The 19,339-nt window shown below is 48.0% G+C and overlaps 2 protein-coding genes across 2 annotated transcripts in view; one reads left to right on the top strand and one right to left on the bottom strand.

The window, feature by feature from the left end:
* Positions 1-4,717, top strand: part of SART1 (spliceosome associated factor 1, recruiter of U4/U6.U5 tri-snRNP) — a 31,403-nt gene extending 26,686 nt beyond the window's left edge. The window contains 4 exon segments of the mRNA XM_048513367.1: positions 1,149-1,284; positions 2,514-2,603; positions 2,836-2,957; positions 4,386-4,717. Coding sequence (XP_048369324.1) covers positions 1,149-1,284; positions 2,514-2,603; positions 2,836-2,957; positions 4,386-4,404 — 367 coding nt within the window. The 3' untranslated portion in view covers positions 4,405-4,717.
* A 2,644-nt stretch (positions 4,718-7,361) lies between these two features.
* EIF1AD (eukaryotic translation initiation factor 1A domain containing) lies at positions 7,362-14,247 on the bottom strand. The gene is made up of 7 exons (XM_048513377.1): positions 14,160-14,247; positions 12,724-12,815; positions 11,531-11,710; positions 9,011-9,119; positions 8,772-8,880; positions 8,148-8,201; positions 7,362-7,814 (listed from the first exon to the last, which is right to left on the bottom strand). Exons 3-7 carry the CDS (start codon positions 11,615-11,617, stop codon positions 7,670-7,672), a joined length of 504 nt encoding a protein of 167 aa, XP_048369334.1. The 5' UTR covers positions 11,618-11,710; positions 12,724-12,815; positions 14,160-14,247; the 3' UTR covers positions 7,362-7,669.
* Positions 14,248-19,339: the final 5,092 nt, after the last annotated feature.

Genomic DNA, 19,339 nt, shown 5'->3' with positions numbered 1-19,339 from the left:
CAGCTATCCAGTGTTGACATGCCCTGATTGGCCAGTGTCCATGGCCTGTACTGTCAGATCATTGGTCCATGTAACCCTGAGATTCTGTTAGCTGGTGATGCCAGTGATGGAACCTTTGATGGCCTGCATGCAAAATAGGTGTCCTCCAACAATTTCCCTTCCTGGTGAGATGTAGAAGCCGTACTCAAGATTTTAAAAACAATTCTCTACCCCCATCCTCCTTTCCCCCCCACCTCTCCCAGACTCAGTTGCATTCAGAACGAGACCTCCAGCTCTCTCCAAGGTGCTGGCTTTCTTGCAAGCTGACGAGAGGCCACAGTCTTCCATACTTGGTACTCGCTCGGATACTGCCAGCTTGGTGTACTAAGAGCGGTGGACTCAAATCTGGAGAACTGGGTTTGATTCCTTACTCCTCCACATGAGGTGCGGACTTCAGTTCGGTGAATCAGGAGCTCTCCCCACCAGTTGGGCTCAGAGCAGCTAACAACCTGCATAAATCTAAACCGAATTTGTTTCCCTACTGTTACACATGAAGCCTGCTGGGCGGCCTTGGGCCAGTCACAGTTCTCTCAGAACTCTCTCAACCCCACCTACCTCACAAGGCATCTTTTGTAGGGAGAGGAAGGGAACATCCGATGGAGTACTGTCAACATTCAATAATGTTGCATTTTTATTGATTTTCAAATGAAATGAAATAACAGTACAAGCTTGCATAATAATGTTTCACTTGCTACACAGCGTATTAAATTGGTACATCACTTACTGTGTCGATTAATTCATAATCTTCCATTATATACCTCCATATAGTAATCTTTTTAAGAAAGTAAGCTTCTGTCTGTCTAGACATACCTTAAGAATTAGTAAGGAAAAAACCAAAAACATAAGCTACAACAACATACAGAAACAAAACTCACATATACAACAAAAGAAAAAAATGTATATATTGTGGCTTCCAGTTAAAGCTATATTGTCCTCATATAATCCAGACGTATAACCATTATTAAATTAGTTAAGCTTATCAAGAGAGGCAAAATCAGTGAGTAGAAACATCCAGTCTTTTATCAGCGGGAGTGTTTGTAATCCACTCTGAGACTCCTCACAGTAGGAAAAAGTGGCATATAAATCCAACTCTTCTTCTTCTCCCACAGGGCCATTGATGACAAATACAGCCGACGTGAAGAGTATCGGGGCTTCACCCAGGACTTCAAGGAGAAAGATGGTTACAAGCCAGATGTCAAAATCGAATACGTGGATGAGACAGGACGCAAGCTCACGCCCAAGGAGGTACCAAGCTGGGCTCGCCAGTGGGTGATCCCAAAGCCTTCCTCCCCACAGGGGAATAATGGCCTTCTGGGAGAGCAGAAGCTTAAAGAGTCACCATTTGATCAAGAGCCAGCGTGGTGTAGCGGTTAAGAGCTACAGGCTCTAATTTGGTTGGAGAACTGGGTTCAATTCCCCACTCCTCCGCCTGAAGCCTGCTGGATGACCTTGGGCCAGTCACAGCTCTCTCAGAACTCTCTCGGCCCAGGTGGAGACAAGGCAGTGGCAAACCATTCTCCCCTGAGCTAGAGGACATCTTGTGGGTGGTTCCATCGTCCCGTTGGGGAGGCAGGAAATGAAATTTCTTCCTCTTCCTGTGGAGAGAGACCGCCCCCTTTGCTCCAGTTTGGAGACTCTGAGAAGCTGTAGCCTAAAATGATTAAGACTAACCAAAAAGTGAACTTGAACTGAACTTAACTTTTGCTTAAGTTGGTCCTGTTATAATTGTGGACCTGAAGAACAACAACATTAACTAACTGCATGGATTATCTGCGAGGTCTTGACCTGTTAGTAGCCATGGAATGAAGAAAGAGAAAAATAGACGATGACTTGGGAGGGCAAGATGTTTATTATACCCCGCTTTACACTGACATCCCAGGGTGGCTTACATAATGGGGCTAAAAGCCCCGTTAAAACACAAAACATTAAAAACCATCATTAAAAAATACCGCCCACCCTTCAGCTGGCATCAATACGAAGGGGCCCTGGGGGTCACACATTGAAGGCCTGGGTAAAGAGGAAGGTTTTAACCAGGCACCGAAATCCATGAAGTGTAGGCACCTGGTGAATTTCGGCAGGGGGGGCAGTTCCACAGCTTGGGGCCTGCCACAGAAAAAGCCCTCCCATATACCCCCTCCTGCCACACCTTGGCATCAGAGGGGATCACCAGGAGGGCCCTCCCCACTTGACCTCAGTGCACGGGCTAGGTCATATGGGCGAATGCGCTTCTTTAGGTAGGTGCGACCCAAGCCATTTAGGGCTTTAACTACAATTGTCCATACCTTGAATAGCGAATAGGGAGTCAGTGCAATTCTTTTGAAGCTGCCGTTATATGCAACAGGCCAGGTTGGCCCACCAGCAGCCTAGCTGCTGCATTTTGCACCAGCTTTCGGACAACTTGTCTCCGGACCCCTGCCTTCTGCTCAGCCCACCTGCCTTGCTCACTTCTTCCCCCTTCTGCGTTTCAACTCCAGGCATTCCGGCAGCTCTCCCACCGGTTCCACGGCAAAGGTTCTGGCAAGATGAAGACGGAGCGGCGTATGAAGAAATTGGACGAGGAGGCGGTGAGTGAGCCGGGGAGAGAGAGAGTGCAGTGCCCAGCTAGTTAGAGCCCACCTGGACCACAGAATGAAACCCTGAGATATTAGGAGGAATGCTGTTCCCTTGGGAAGCTGATGGGTGTCCCTCCTGTTAGGGTTCCTCTGGTGTTCACTAGAGAGAAGGATCAAGTATAAGCAAGAGTCTGGGGAAGGGGCGATGCTGATCTTGTTTGTCTCCTGCCCCGCCCCCCTCCAGCTCTTGAAGAAGATGAGCTCCAGCGACACCCCTCTGGGCACTGTGGCTTTGCTGCAGGAGAAGCAGAAGGCCCAGAAGACGCCATACATTGTGCTGAGTGGCAGCGGCAAGAGCATGAACGCGTAAGGATGGGCTCAGGGGGGTTATCTGGGGCTGTGTGGTCCAAATGGGACTTGCTGTTTGTGGAGGAACCCAAAATGATAAAAGGTCTGGAATCCATGCCCTACAAGGAGAGACTTAGGGAGCTGGGGATGTTCAGTTTGGTGAAGAGAAGGTCAAAAGGTGACATGATAGCCGTGTTTAGATATCTGAAGAGATGTCATGTTGGTGAGGGAGCAAGCTTATTTTCTGCTTCTCCAAAGACTAGGACCAGGAGTAATGGGTTCAAGGGGAAGGAAAAGAGATTCCACCTAACATCAGAAAACACTTCCTGACAGTAAAGGCTGTTCGACAGTGGAATGCACTGCCTCGGAGTGTGGTGGAGTTTCCTTCTTTGGAGGTTTCCAAAGAGAGGCTGGATGGCCATCTGTCAGGAGTGCTTTGGTTATGTGTTCCTGCATGGCAGGGCGTTGGATTTGATGACCCTTGGGGTCTCTTCCAACTCTATGATTGTGTGATTCTACCTCAGCTGGTGCCTCTTGCCATTCTGATTCAGCGGCTGTTTCGCTACCGTGCTTTAAGTGAGTCCAGGGGCAGCTTCTCTGTGAAATGCAGCTGTGAAGCAGCTGTTCTCGCTTGGCTCTGTCTCCAAGGAACTCCAAGTATCATCTATGGCTTTCTCTTTTCCCTTGTCTCATCCTCCTTTGAGGTAGAGTAGGCCTCCTAGCTCAGTGGGGACTTCAGTCCAGACTTGATCCACTAGAACACACTGGCTCCAGAGCAGGTGATGTCACGTCTGTGGGGGATGTGTTGTGGAGTAGGGGAGCTGACCTTTTCACAAGTCTATAAAGATTTGTGTTGTGTGTCATCGCCGTCGTCCCCACACACCCACCTGGCTCCATCATGTGCTGGAACAGCCAGCCTGACTTCACACAGCCTCACATTTCTTGCACTACACCAAAAGTATGCATGACAGAAGCACAGTTCGAATACTAGGTGTTTACATTCATGGCCATCCATATGACAACCCTGTAAGGCACAGGTGTCAAACTCGCAGCCCTCCAGATGTTATGGACTACAATTCCCATCATCCCCTGCCAGCATGGTGCTGCTCACTGAACAATGATGGAGAGCTTTTAGGGAAGACTTCCTGGCACTTAGATCACCCCACTTGCTACTTCCTCAGGACTCCTAGACATTCCCCTTCCAGATCATTGCTCTGGTCTAAATTACCTCTCTTGTGAGCTGTTGCACCACCTGCTGTTTCCAGATCGCTCACTCCCCCAATGCCTTCCCATTTTTCCTCTTAACCTCTGTCTGCCCAAGGCAGAAACTTGACCAGATTACCTTTTTCCCCAGCTTCTCTGGGTTCAGTGCTCTGGGAATGAGGGTTCTTGGCTTGTCATGAGGGCCATTTAGATACTAACTGTTTCCTCTCCTTTTCTCCACAGAAACACCATCACCAAGTGAGACTCTGACGTCCACATCTATTTGGAGTTGGGCCTTAGATCTTGCTCTCTCACTGACCCTTTGCAGAGCAGGTCTGTGCCTGGGACACAATACAGAACACTTGGATCTTTGGAGACGGTTGGAATCTGGACAGCAAGATGTATTGCCTGCACACAACAGACACTTGAGCAAACTGATCAGCTGTTTCCTTCCAGATGTGCAGAAGGGAGGGCGGTATCTTTGTATATACTTGTGGAGCTGAGTTTCTGACGACGCCCTTTGGTGTTAGTTTATTTTATGTGAAACCAAAATAGAATAAAAGTAGCTACTTCTCGTTTGTAGTCAAGGCTCTTCCTTATGTTGCCCGTGAGGTGAAATAATGTTCTGATTTCCCCCCCCCCCCTTTTTTTTTAAAAAGGGCACTGTTTTCCCTAAATTTTTGATCTTGGATTGGCATTCATCTCACAGGGAACACATGTGCATTAAAAGACCAGGCTGAAAACAGATCTGTTAGATGAGCCAGCTCTCACCCTCACTGGCTGTGGGAGGGGAGGGTAGAGCTGTTCAGACTCTGCTCCTATAGGCTGGCAGTATTTGAACAGTTACGGTAGAGCAGAACCGGGGCAGAGATAAAGGAAGATGGCAAAAGTTTTTACAGACTAAGTAGAGAATAGCAGATATGATAGCAGGTCACTGCACGCAAAGGAAAATTAAATGCATTCTAATACATGTATTCTGGTAAAATGTATTGGAATATTCACTGGTTATTGAGGATGTCTATGTACTGTAGTATTGATGGCTTTCTTGGCCAGAATCAACTGGGTGTTGTGGGTTTTCCGGGCTGTGATCTGGCAAAAACTGATGTTTTGATAGCGTCTGTGGCTGGCATCTCACTGGGACATGCCTCCGAAAATGCCAGCCATACATGCAGATGAAACATTAGGAGCAAAAACTACCGGACTACAGCCACACACCCTGGAAAACCCACAACGCCCAGATGTCTAGGTAGTTTAAACAGCCAGCGTGCAATAGTGGTTAAGAGCAGTGGACTCTGATTTGGAGAACCGGGTTTGATTTTCCATTCCTCGCCATGAAGCCTGCTAGGAGACTTTGGGCCAGCCACAGTTCTCTCAGAACTCGCTCAGTCCACATCTAGGCTGGGGATGGCACATCATCTCTGAAATCTCTTGCCTTGAAAACTCTGCAGGGTCAACGGAAGTCATGTGTGACTTGATGGCGCTTTCTATCTCCACGTGTACTTTTGAACTTATTTACCTGTCTCTTGGATTCTGTGTGCTAAAAGACTCCTATTACAACACTGGAAATATATAAAGCCAACCTCCAGTATATCAGTGGATTGAGGACTTGAGAACTCTCAGTATTTGAACACATGGCTTATAGATAGCAATCGTGCACAGACTTATTTTTAGATATTTGGGAACCATTTTTGGAAACGTATAGTTCTTCCACCACTATTATATTTTTGTCTTTATGAATTTTTTTTCCTTTTTGGGTGGGGGGAACTTTTGAAAAAAGAAAATTACCTGCACTGTGATAACTAGCTGGGCTGGAAATTGTCACTCTGATATGTTAATTTTCTAGATGCAGGAATTTACTTTGTTGGTATAGAACAGTGATGGCGAACCTATGGCACGGGTGCCAGAGGTGGCACACGGAGCCCTCTCTGTGGGCACGCGCACACAGAGTTCATCATGTGGGGGGTGGAAAATCACCCCCACACACACACACACATCTAGGTTGGCCTGGGCCACTGAGCACAATGTGCGTGCACCGCAGTGAAGCAGGAAGGACTGGGATGGCGAGACTGACCTGGTGCCTGTGCTCCAGGTGGCTGCTGCCCGGGGCGGGGGGGGGGGGGGCACAGAAGAGGCAGAAATGCTACAGAGGCACAGAGCGGTGCACGTGGGACTTGCTGCAGGCTAGAGCAGGCTGGCCTGCTTTCGGCCGGGTGAGGGCGGAGGAAGGGGGGGGGGGGGAGCCAACCGGGTTTTTTCTAAACTCAAACCTCAGCATTCAGGTTAAATTGCCGGGTTGGCACTTTGCAATAAATAAGTGGGGTTTGGGTTGCAATTTGGGCACTCGGTCTCAAAAAGGTTCGCCATCACTGGTATAGAAGAACATTGCAGCAGGTTAGCCCATGTTGGCTTGCTTAGTGGCATTTAAGGATGAGGGAAGGGTTCTTGCCACTGGTGGCAGAAGAGTAGGGAACAGATGTGTTCTAATTCCCAATGCCAAATAAGAACATAAGAAAGAGCCTTGCTGGATCAGACCAGAGTCCATCTAGTCCAGCACTCTGCCACTCGCAGTAGCCCATCAGGTGTCTTTGGGAGCTCACGTGCAGGATGTGAAAGCAATGGCCTGCTGCTGCTGCTCCCGAGCACCTGGTCTGCTAAGGCATTTGCAATCTGAGATCAAGGAGGATCAAAATTGGTAGCCATAGATCGACTTCTCCTCCATAAATCTGTCCAAGCCCCTTTTACAGTTATCCAGGTTGGTGTGTATGTGCGTTTTTAACAGTTAAAGAGGTTATAGCGAGTACAGCCATCCTTTAATGACTTTTGGCCACCTCTGGTTTTAAAGAGTAATGCATGTCCTACTGTAATTCATTATAATTTAGTTATCAGGTTCTACAGCTCTGCAATTGATATCACTAGTAGCTCCCATCTGTGCTGTAGAATCCCAAAATCCCAACTGTTGCTAAGAGTATACTTAAAAACTTCACATACGAAAGGTAAGGATAGAACTGCAGATTGATTTTTAAAAGAAAAAGCCCTACTACTTTTTTTAAGTACTCTCTCTCTTGTCCCCTTGCTCAATGTCCTCAAACGTAAAATACTGGGTGAGTTCACTCCCTTTTACCAAAATCTTATATAATCTTGAAATCTCCTGTTGTAAGGGATGGCTGAGTAATTAGGAGTTGCTGTTTGAAAGCAATTAGTACTGCTTTAAGGCTATGATCATTTCAATCAAGTCTGGGGTTGGCCCCATTTTATTAAATAAGGCAAAAAAGGAGGCAGGAAATAAACTGGAATAATAGCAGAAGCATCCAGTCGAGATGAGATCAAAGCACTCTTGAAGGAGGGAGCTTTTGCTATTGAGAATGCTGCTCAGCACGGAAGAGCACACACTATGTCCACAACAACTGTTCAAAATTCCAATGCTATTTGGCCTCCCCGGAGGAATGCCAGAAAGACGGTCGGCCCACAGGAAGAAGCGGGGACATTCAAAGCTCTGCCCAGGTCTCTGCCACCAGGGTCTAGCCCGGTTACTTCTCATCCACCTCTGAGTCACTGCTGTCCTCGCTCTCTGTGTAGCCATAATTCACGCGGTTTGTGTTCACAAACAAGTCACTGTCGTTGTCCTCGGAGTCTTCTTCCCCTGCAGAACGTGGGGGGCTTGGCACACCGTTCCTGTGGGTGACATTGTGTGTAAGAGCAGCTTCTGCTAAGATGGCAGAGGCTTTTAAAGACCAACTTGTTTAGAAAAACCCCAATGGAAAACCATAGCTTTAACTGGGGCTGCTGGCCGCCGAGCCCCCTGCTTCTATTGCCTGCAGCCTCCCAACTCCTCAACCCGTCCCCTTCATGTCAAATGCAATAGTGTCAAAAGATCTGCTCAACTTGTATCCTTAACAGGTTACGTTTGCTCCCCTTTGGAAGCTGTGACGTTATCCCAAATTTCTGGTCATCACACAGGCTTAGAGACATCTCCTTCCCCCAACCCAACCCAGCCCCCAAATTCACCTGTCTTTTGCGTTGCTCTGAGTTCCTGAAGCATCAGATAAGAAGGCAGAAGGCCTGCAGAAATTTAAAAAAATGGAAAGGCAGTGGGGAATTTAAGTTCAGTCGCACCTTAAAGACCAACTTGATCGCTAGGGTTGACTCTTTTGTCAAAGCTCCTTTTGGCAGATACCAATAGAAACCGAGACCCCCTTATATCCCTCAGAAGGTGGGAGGGTGTTGCAAAGAAGAGCGTCAGGATGCAAAGGTACGAGACGTCATCAGCTCCGTTTCAGAAAAGCAGCAAAGTGCTTGGGACCATACAGGGAAACACTGGCAAAGTTTGAATGATCTGCCAAGGCTAACATCCAGACAGGTCAGAGTTGGGAAAGGGAAGCCTCTGTACGAGATGGGTTGCTCACGCTTTAAAGAAGACAATTCACAGCAGTTGGGGAGGAAGACCAGTCAGCCAACAAAGGCAGATGCTGACAGAAGCTCTTTTTCAGCTCTGCTACAGCAACAGCCCCAGGATGGGAGGGCTCCAAATTTGATTTGAAACACAGGCAAGGTGTTTCTGCCTGATTTAAATTTCCCTTCCTTCAAATTATAGGTTAGCCCTAGAGGGGATACAGATGAGTCCCCACTTACCAGTACCCTTCTTTCTTCAGATAGGAAATGTGGTCCTTGTACAGCACAAAGCTGATTTCCGCTTTTACTTTCTCCCCTTCTTCTATGGGATCCACCAGCAGGAAGTCACCTGAGAAGGGGCGGGGGAGAGAGGTGACTGGAGCAGACTATTTGGGCAGAGGCAGGGGGCAAGGTAAAAGGCTGAGAAGTCTTCATTCCCCCCACCCCACCCGCCCCGTGCAGCAGAAGCCCAGACCAACCTCTCTTGATCCAAATGTTCTTGCGGAATTTGGTGGGCATGCTCACAAGGAACTTTGCCCCTTCTGGCGTCTCCACCTCATGAAGGTTATTGCCAGGAGTCCCCAGCACCTGGAGGGGGGGGGGAGAGACAGAAGAAACCATATATAAGAGCTGAGCCAGAATAGTAGCTCAAAGACTGAGCTGTCAAATCAGAGAAGCCCTGGTTTGAACCCTCTGCCAGGAGCTCCCAAAAGGTGACCTTCGGCAAGCTGTGTTCTCTCAGCCTGTATCCCCCACCTGGAGTAAAAGATAGCAACCTACCTTAAAGGGCTGTTGTACAAGGTAATGTACAGGGAGGGCTGTGAACACTAAAAAGGGCCTCCCGCTACATCCAGTCAAAGCTCACTTAGGGTAACCCCGAAGGGTTTTTAATACAATAGGCGGTTTGCCATCATTGCCTCTGTGTCAGGAACCTGGTATTCCTCGGAGTTCATCCATCCAAATACTAGCCAGAGTCAACTCCGCTTAACTTCTGAGAACTGACAAGATCAAGCTATTCTGGTCTATTTTGTAATGCTGGGTCCAATACAGGTTGCACAGAAGGGTACCTGCAGATAGGGCTGTTTTCCTAGTTGCCCCCTTTCGCCAAGCCTTGAAATCTCCATTAACGATCGTGGAAAATTAATGGACAAAAAGCAATGTAGGCGGGGGTGTGTGTGTGTGTGAGTACCATCATACCCTCTGTGTTCTTGCGTCACCAGAGCTTCTTGCTCCGAAGGAATAATTGCAGGCAGAAGAAAAACAGCTTTTTATCCACACAGGTCCTATGACCCTCACCCTCAGCTTTTGGAAAGTCTTGAGGATTTGCTGGGGTGGGGCAGGAATCTATTCATACGTGTGCTCTTCATTTGACCCAATCCCTAATATACAACAAGTGGGAACTTGCAAGGACATGTGGCAGGTGTCTCATTTCCCCCTCCCCCACTATTTCTTCTTCCCCTTCCCTGAAAGCCCCCATAGTCTCTCCCCTTTTCAGGCATATTTTTCTTTCTCTTCTTCCTCAGCTACTGCCCGACACACAGGTACCTGCCTAGGAAAACTATACCAAAGTTGTGTGGTAGCAATATTTTTTTGCGGGGAAGGGGGGGCCTCACTTTCCTTTGTATCCTTTCCCCACTCTGTTTCTCCTTCACTCCTCCTGGCATCCCTCACCCATATCCTCTCCATATCTTTCTGGCTCCTTATCTGCGAATTTAAGCATCTGCAGGCAGGAGCACCCTTCAGAATTAGATATATAGAGCACATTTAAATCATTCTTTGCATCTAAAGGAGGGAGCTGTGACCCACAAGAGGCAGTATCCTGGAAAAATGTCCTGGTCTCTTGTCAAGCCATTATCGCCGAAACAACATGCACAACTTCAGCTCGCGATATAAGCATGAAGTAGGCCGTGATATGATACAGAATTGTCTTAATGTCAAACTCCCAGTTCATAGAACAACTCACTTGATGGGTTGAAGGACAGCAGAGTAACAGCAAAAGACAGTTCTGGCGAGATGGTGCCAAAACTGTAGATAATATGTTGAAGGAATCCATCCACCCCCCTCCCACCACCCCACCCCCCCGCATGTGAACCAAAGATACAGGAAAGTCCAGCCTGGGAGTCTGTCCCAACCACAGAGCTTCAAGGGCAGGAATCAGATAAACACCTGCAAAGCAAAGGCAAAGCTCATCCCCACAGCTCCCCTCCCCCCATAGGAATGTCATCCTGACATCTCTTAAGGTGCTACTGGACCTTACTTTTGGTTTGCTTCCACAGACCAACACACTGTGCATCTGAAAAACCTTGCCTTAGAACAGACCTGGGCATTATATGGCCCGGGGGCCACATCCGGCCCGCCGGATGACCCTGACTGGCCCCCCTGCAGTGCTGGGGAGCGAGGCGCCTTTGAAGCCGCGAAGCGGTTGCAGCCAGCTTGCCGGCTCGCGAGAGCGCCGCCTTGCTGGGGAGCAAAGCGCCTTTAGAAAGCCCGCATGAAGCCGGTTTAACGCCTTGGCTGCCCGGCTTCCTGCGAGAGGAGACCCCACCCCACCCGCTTGCTGGGGAGCAAAGGTATTATTTGAAAAAACCCGCTTGAAGCCCGGTTGCGCCAGCGCCGGCTTCTGCAAGTCAAGCGCCTCGCCCCCCTGCCTTTTGGCCCGGCCCTCCACAATATTTTCTGTTTCTTATGTGGCCCCATGGAAAAAATAATTGCCCACCCCTGCCTTAGAAGGTTCCTAAGCATGTCTACAAACACCAGAAGTATCACAGGTCTCTGTCTTGGGCCCAGCTATGTTCACTGGCTCAATATATTTTTTTTGTGCAACCTTTAATCTGCTACCAAGAGAGGTAGACCAAAAACCATTGAACGACCCTATGGCCCACTACATGTGCAGCCAGGGCCCAGAACACAAGAGATACCAATCTGAATCCAGCTCAATACGGAAAGCACAGAGAGCCATAACCATCCCAGATGGCACAGTGCAGGCCCCCTTTTCTCACCCGGACAATCTGCTGCCGCTCTGAAGGAATCACGAACTCCTCTAGGACTTCTTTCACCACATGCTTACGCTTTGTGGCTTGGGACATGCTGCTCCGTTAGCCTTAGCCCTGGGGAATGAAGACACTGCTGGCTGGGTGAGGTGAGAAAGAGCTCGCCGGATGTGCTTGTGCTTTGGGAGGCTGCGAGGAGCAAGTCAGAAGAATTAAGGGAGCAGCAACAGAGACACTTTTGAAGTCCAAATGGCAACTGGCAAGAAAGGAATGCTGCCCAGGAGTTAGGACCCCCCCCTCCCCCCCCCCGCTGCCACATCGTATTACCACATAATGATGCCAGGATCTCTGATTATTGGACACTAGATACTAGAGTCCAGCCCTGGTTCCTAGGACACAATCCTATCCCCCCCACTATCCAACCTCCATGAAAAGCCCTAAGGGCAAATCATTAGCAGTTTTGGCATTGGCTGTCATCACAAAACCATAGAGCTGAAAGGTTCCACAACAGTCACCTAGTCCAGCCCTCTGTACGTCACAGGATATTCACAGCTTTGCCCCCTGACTTCCTCAACGGATATCTGCTCCATGCTCAGAGAAAAGCCAAAAACCCTCCAGGATCCCTTGACATCTGGCCTAAAAGGAAACATGCTAATACGACCCAACTCTGCATCTCCTTATCCAAATCTTCTGGTGATATTGTAGAGGTCCCCAATTGCTGCCTGTCTGCTGTGGTTAAATGGATAAGAGTAAACAAATCAAAACCAAATCATGACAAGATAGGCACTACTGGTTAGGAAGGCAGAGATCGTGAAGGATACTGTGCTTTCCACCTTCAGTGGAGTTCAGCTGACACTCACTGACCCAAGTAAATGCTTTATTATTAATAGACATCATTTGTGCAGCTTTCTGCTGAGTTTCTGCAATCCTATTGCATTGCTTATTGGATGTCCCATCTTGTTGATTGAGTGGGAAAAGTGGACTATAAATAATGTAAATAAAATAACAAGGGCAAAGTAAGAGAAAATTGGTTGCTTCTTTCCTTGAAGAGAAAAGAGTCCATGGTCTCCATAGTAGTAACTGGAAAGAGCTCTCTGCCCACTTGATCTTACGAAGTGAAAAAGAATCAGGTAATTCTGATTTGTTCTCATGCAAGAAATGGGCAAAATGCTCCACAACCCCGAGGGTTCAGGAAGACAAACCTGTTTCCAGGGACAGCCAACGTCATCCAAGTTCAAGGGCTGTGGATCCAGTGTTGATTTCACCCTCTGGGACATTCACAAGTTGGAAAGAGCTGAAAGATTAGGAAGTGGGGTGAGAAAGGAAGCATGTGATTTAGAAAATCTCACCACAGCAGCGTCTCTCTCTCTCTTCTGGTAAAGAAAAATCTGCAAGTTTTTTGCCTTTCCTAGTAACTTTCCTATAACTTATAACTTTAGGACAATTTGCTGGACTAGGCCAAGGACTCTAGGTGAGCCCAGCATTCCACTTCTGTGGATTGCCAGTCACCTCTGGGAAGCTCACAGAATCATAAGGCACCTTAGTCCAATGCCCTGCTCAATGCAGGATCAGCCTAAAGCATCCTTGACATCTTTTCATCCAGCCACTGCTTGAAGACTGCCAAGGAGGGGGAGCGCATTACCTCCCAAGGCAGCTAATTCCATTGCTGAACTACTCTTACTGTTAAAAAAAGCCAGTACCTTTCTAGCTGTAATTTATACCCATTCATGTGAGTCCTATCCTCTGCTGCCAACAGGAACAGCTCCCTGCCCTCCTTTAAGAGAGAGCCCTTCAAATACTTAAAGAGAGCAATTACGTCTCCCCTCAACCTCTTCCTTTCCACACCAATCATTCCCAACTCTATCAACCTTTTCTTGTAGGGCTTGTTCTCCAGGCCCCTGATCATCCTGATTGCTCTTCTCTGAACCCACATCATTCTGTCCACATACTTTTTGTAATGAGATCCACAGAACTGCACATAATACTCCAGCTATGGCCTGAGTAATGCCGCATATTATATAGTGGACAATAATATCTTGCAATCTGGATGTTTATACGCTCCCAAGATCGCATCAGCCTTTTTTGCTGCAGCATCACATCAACTGCTTATACTAAGCTTACAGTCCACCCATACCACAAGATCTTGCACACACACACACAGCTACCCAGAGCATCCCCAACCCACTATGCTACCCAGTTGTAGAGCTCCTAAACAAGGACTGAGTATCCTGTATTGTTTGCCCATATGATGATGAACGTGGAAGTTTCATTTAGTTTTCAAAGCTAACAGTCCCTGTTAGTATCGCAATAGTTGCCAACATCCGCGTGGGGCTTGCAGTTCTCCCAGAATTGCGCCTGATCTCCAGATTACGGAGATCAGCGCCCCTAGAGAACGAAGCAACTCTGAAGGCTGGATTGTATAGCATACTCTGGTTTCTCTTCAGATCGACTGTATGGCATCCTGCTGAACTCCTTCCCTCTCTCCGGTTCGGTCCCCAAATCTCCAGGAAATTCCCAACCCGGAACAAGCAACTCTATTCCCACCATTGCAGATTTTGCAAAAGGAACTCAGGAATGATGCACTGTCTGTACATTTTTAAATTCCATTTGCCAGTTCAGCCCCTTCCCGCGCCAGCACCTTTTCGGGAACTTGCACCGTCCTCTTCTCCCTGAAGCATGAGAAGCAGGCACTTCCTGCTTCCGCCCCCATGAATTTAACGTTCGGGTGCTCCACTCTAATAGTTCCCCAACGCCTCAGGGCGCGTGCTAGAATCGTTCCGGCCTTATTGCGGTCCTACTCTTGATGCGAAGTGCAGTGGCTTAATCATAATTTGCTTGAGTCGCAGTTGTTATGGATAGTTGACTGATGTTTCTGATAGTGTACTATTTTTTAGAAGTGATTTATTCAACAGCCATTGCTGGAATGTTCATGTCTGCTCAGCAATACTATAATATTTTTCTTTTCAGCTTATGGGTACATGTGTGGAGGTTCTGGGGCTCATATCTGTAGGATATTTGTGTTGTGGGGGTGAGGAGAAAAGGGTGTTTCTGGGAAATATCTGGAAAAGGTATATTTTGAGATTGTCGTTTTGAGGGCAGTGCTGCTTCTACTGGACATTGTATTTATAGGAGTCTTTTTTAAAAAGTAAGTATCTCAACTGGTTTTCAAAATGCTGATTTTGAAGTGGCTTTCTCCTGAGACAAACCATTTGGGCTATTAGTCACCGACTAGTAGGGGCTCTCCGGGTTCCCACGTCTATCCCATCATCTAAAGAACCTCTTGACTGGAATTGCTGAGAATTGATGCTGCAGTTAGGGTTGCTAAACTTCAGGCGGGCCTGAGGATCGCCTTGAATTATGGCTGAGCTCCTGCTGACACAGATAATTTGCCCTTCAGAAAATGGCTGCTTTGAAGAGTGGAATCTACTATGGCGTTATACCTTGCTGAAATCCCTACCCTCACCAAACCCCATCCGTCCTAGGCCCCATCCCCAAAATCTCCAGAAATTTCCCAACCCAGAGCTGGAATACCTTTTGCCTGCAGATTGTCTACCACGGAGGATAGTCCCTCGCCTTGTGAGGAAAAGAAATTACAGTGTGTGTGTTTAATTAGCAGTGTTGCGAGCCTTGACCACTCTGTGATAGCTTTTCTATGTCTCATTTGTTACCGCTGCTGCTCGGGTAACATTAAGTGATTTCAGCTCAGGCAACGTAGTGAGGCGCAGGAAGCAGGGGTTCTTCAAAGCACCTCGGTTCTGCAACCTCAGTTCTGCAACAAAAGAAAGTTCAATCTGTCCTTGATCTCAGATTGCAATCAATGATGCGGCTGGCCTCCACTTGGGCCAGGGCCTTTACAGCTCTGGCCCCTGCCTGGTGGAACACTCTCCCTCCAACTGTCCGGGCCCTGCGGGACCTTGGGGATTTCCGCAGAGCCTGTAAGACCGAGTTGTTCCACCGGGCTTTTGGAGAAACCAGCTGCTGAGTGCCCCCCCTCCCTCCCCCACCAGGTTGGAATCCCAATTTTAATGGGATCCATTATTAAAATCGACGGGTCCCTATACCATTGGAACCATTACCCCCCCTGTTGAAAGGATTAGGTTTAGGTGGGACGCCATTTTGATATATTATAACTGCTGTTTTTATTATAACTTATAGATGCCTATTATGTTTTTATGTGATTTTATGTTGTACACCGCCCAGAGCCCTTCGGGTATTGGGCGGTATATTAAATAAAATAAATAAATAAATAAATAAATAAATAAATAAATAAAATAAAATAAAATAAAATAAAATAAAATAAAATAAAATAAAATAAAAGCAAAGTATTTTATTCGGAAGTGGTGGTGACAGCTCGGGCAGGAGAATCGCGCTCTCGTAGCCAAGCGCAAAAACTTTTATACACACATCAAAAGGGGCAAAGGAGCAGGTAAAGGGGGCAGGTACGGGGGCAGGTCCAATAGAGAAACATTAATACAAAAGAAAGATACAGTTACAACTTTTGTGAATGGGACCACGAAATCTCGCTGTCAAGTGTCTTCCCGCGAGACTTTACAATGGTGCTGAAATGGAGAGCGGAGAAGGTCCATTCATAGAACTGGATGGGCCTGCTACCGCACCCAGTTTTCTCTGTTATCAGACGGGCTATTTCCTTGAGTTATGACCTGAGGCTCCCGCACCTCAGTTCTGCAACAAAAGAAAGTTCAAACTGTCCTTGATCTCAGATTGCAAATGCCTTAGCAGACCAGGTGCTCAGGAGCAGCAGCAGCAGCAGGCCATTGCTTTCACATCCTGCACGTGAGCTCCCAAAAGCACCTGGTGGGCCATTGCGACTAGCAGAGTACTGGACTAGATGGACTCTGGTCTGATCCAGCTGGTGTGTTCTTATGTTCTTAAGTAATTACTAAGTTCATCTTAATGATAACAGATATTAATGGCCAAAGACAACCTTGGTTTCCCTTGTAAATTACACTGAGGGGCTTCTGCACATAACCTTGGCAGGGATCTAATGAGTTGCTTCCTTTCTGCCACTGCCATGGTTATCCTTAACATGGTGTGCAGTTTTCAAAATGGCTGGCTTTATTTTCTGGCAAGCTGTGCCTTTCAGAGATGAACTCTTCCAATGCCAAAAGTGAGAAGATTTTCTAACCGTGACATGAGTCAGAATGTTTTGATTCCCCCTCAGATTCATCACATCCTATTACCTTCTTGAAGCAGGCGTCCAATTTTGAGGGACCCCGTTTCATTTTGAGAGGAGTTATGCCTGCCACAAGTACCCTTGGCTTGTACTCAAAACAGCATCAGGGGATGTTTGTGTCAAATCACAGCTGACTTATGGAGACCCCATAAGGTTTTCAAGGCAGGAAACGTTCAGAGGTGGTTTGCTGTTGCCTGCCTCTGCTTGAGCTGAGAGACTGTGACTGGCCCAAGGTCACCCAGCGGGCTTTGTGTGGAGGAATGGGGGATCAAAACTAGTTTTTCAGATGAGAGTTTGCCACTCTTAACCACTATGCCAGTGATGGCGAACCCTTTCGAGACCGACTGCCCAAATTGCAACGCAAAACCCACTTATTTATCGCAAAGTGCCAACACGGCAATTTAACCTGCATACTGAGGTTTTAGTTTAGAAAAAAGCAGTTGGCTCTGAGGCGTGCATTACTCGGGAGTAAGATTCGTGGTAGTCAGTGGCTCTGCTTTGAAGCAACCGTGCAACTCTTCCAACGGGTGAATCACGACCCTAGGAGGGTTTACTCAGAAGCAAGCCTCATTGCCAGCAACTGAGCTTACTCCCAGGTGGAGGATCGCGCGTTAGTTCTTAGCATGAAAATCAGTGGGGTTTAACAGCGTTTATCCGGGTTACCTACACTGCTTCCTCAAAACTAGGTCTTAGGTTTAATGGTAATAATCGAGCTCAGCGGCCCAGGCCAGCCTCAATGTGCCCCCCCCCCCCCACATCGAGGCTGGCCTGGGCCGCTGGGCTCGATTATTACCATTAAACCTAAGACCTAGTTTTGAGGAAGCAGTGTAGGTAACCCGGAACGCAACTCTGTTTGCACGTGCCCACAGAGAGGGCTCTGCGTGCCACCTCTGGCACCCGTGCCATAGGTTCGCCACCACTGCACTATGCCATACTGGTGTACAGTCTCCCAATGCCTTCATTTTTGGCCCTGCAACTCACATCATTATACTGAACAGGGTTTGTCCGAATTCCTCATGCCTGGTGTCATGACCCTTGCCACGTTAGCTCAGTTCTAGCCATTTTGCAAGGCTCTTTTTGAGTTGGGCCTTCAAGATACAACTTCCGAAGCAAAAAGCAGAATGTTTGTGGCAATTCCACAGACCAGGTTGGGTGTATCCCCTTCACATTTGGCACTGCCACAACCATGACTGAAGCCCGTGGCCAATGTTAAGTCTCCTAGCATAATTTTCTAAGGAATGACATGTTCCACAGACAAACAACTCTTATTATTATAGGTTTAGTGTATTAGAGTTCCATAATTACTGCTAATTTTACGTAAACATTTCATTTGATGTAAAGCTGTGAGCTAAACAAGAACGGAAACAATTTTTTAAGTGTATAGATTATGCAGCGGCATACCTGGGGGGAACACGAGGGAGCTGTAGCCCCAGGCACCATCATTTGCCTGGGTGATATGGGGGTGCTTTTGGCCAAATGCCCCCTCTCTTCCCTCACAAGCCAGGAAGGCAGCCGAAGCTTGCTCATCCGTCCACCCGACATGAGAGAAGCCAAGGTGCACTTCCTTGTGCTCAAGGCTGGCTAAACTCGGCACCAGATTGCTGTGCCCAGCTCAAGGCTCCGGCCAGCTTGCATGCCCTGGCCCAGCCCCACAGCAAACTCACCCCATCTCTTGGCACTCCTCTCCTGGCAGCAGTGCAGGCAGCAACACCATATTGCCTGGAGGAGCCTCCCTACTGCCAAGTGCCCACTTCGCACTTGCCTCTGGAGAAGTGGAACAGGCAGCTGGGGCAAGCAACACACACTGGGGCAGGCACTTGGTGGGGGGGGGGGTGCACCCTCTGCTCTGCCCTTCAGGAGTCCCCTCTGGCAAAGCGCCGCATCCACCGCCTCTGCATGGCAGAGTTGCCAGCCAAGTGAGTTGCACATGGTGACAGCTCTGGTGAACCAGGGAGGTTCAGGTGGCTTACCTGCACACTTGCTGCCTCGTTCACCCAATCCGCTTGCTCGTTCTTCCACCCACCCATGAAGGTAGGGGTGCAATTTTGGAGGGCTTGCTGGAGGGTATTGCTCCAGGCACCATTTTCTGGCAACACGCCACTGGGATTATGCAATACATCATTGTTTAAGTTTCTGCAACCGGAGCCTGGCAGCTGGCTTAATTCAGAACCATCTTCCCCTGCTCCATTAACTGGATCCAAGGTAAACACCTTAAGTATTTAAACTGCTGACCTGGATGGCCCAGGCTAACCCGATTTCATCACGGCTCAGAAGCAGGGTCAGCCCAGGTGAGTACTTGGATGGGAGACCTCCAAGGAATCCCAGGGTCTGTCTGCAGAGGCAGGCAATGGACAAACCACCTCTCTTCATCTGTTGCCTTGAAAACCCCATGGGGTTGCTGTAACCTTGATGGCACTTTACATATGCAAGGTAAACACATTTACCAAGTGACTTCAGCTGCCTGCTGAAAGGATGAAAAGATCCACTGGGAAGCACGACAGACAAAGCTCCATCATGAATCAGATTATCCAGCAGGTGAGTTGGAGTATAAACACCCACAACATTATACAATAGCCACTCAGTGTACAAAACATACCATAGCAGCTGGCTAACTGAAGATCACA

Source organism: Sphaerodactylus townsendi, linkage group LG01 (assembly GCF_021028975.2).
Source record: "Sphaerodactylus townsendi isolate TG3544 linkage group LG01, MPM_Stown_v2.3, whole genome shotgun sequence".
NCBI lineage: Eukaryota > Metazoa > Chordata > Lepidosauria > Squamata > Sphaerodactylidae > Sphaerodactylus > Sphaerodactylus townsendi.
This window is presented reverse-complemented; position numbering and strand designations above follow the sequence as displayed.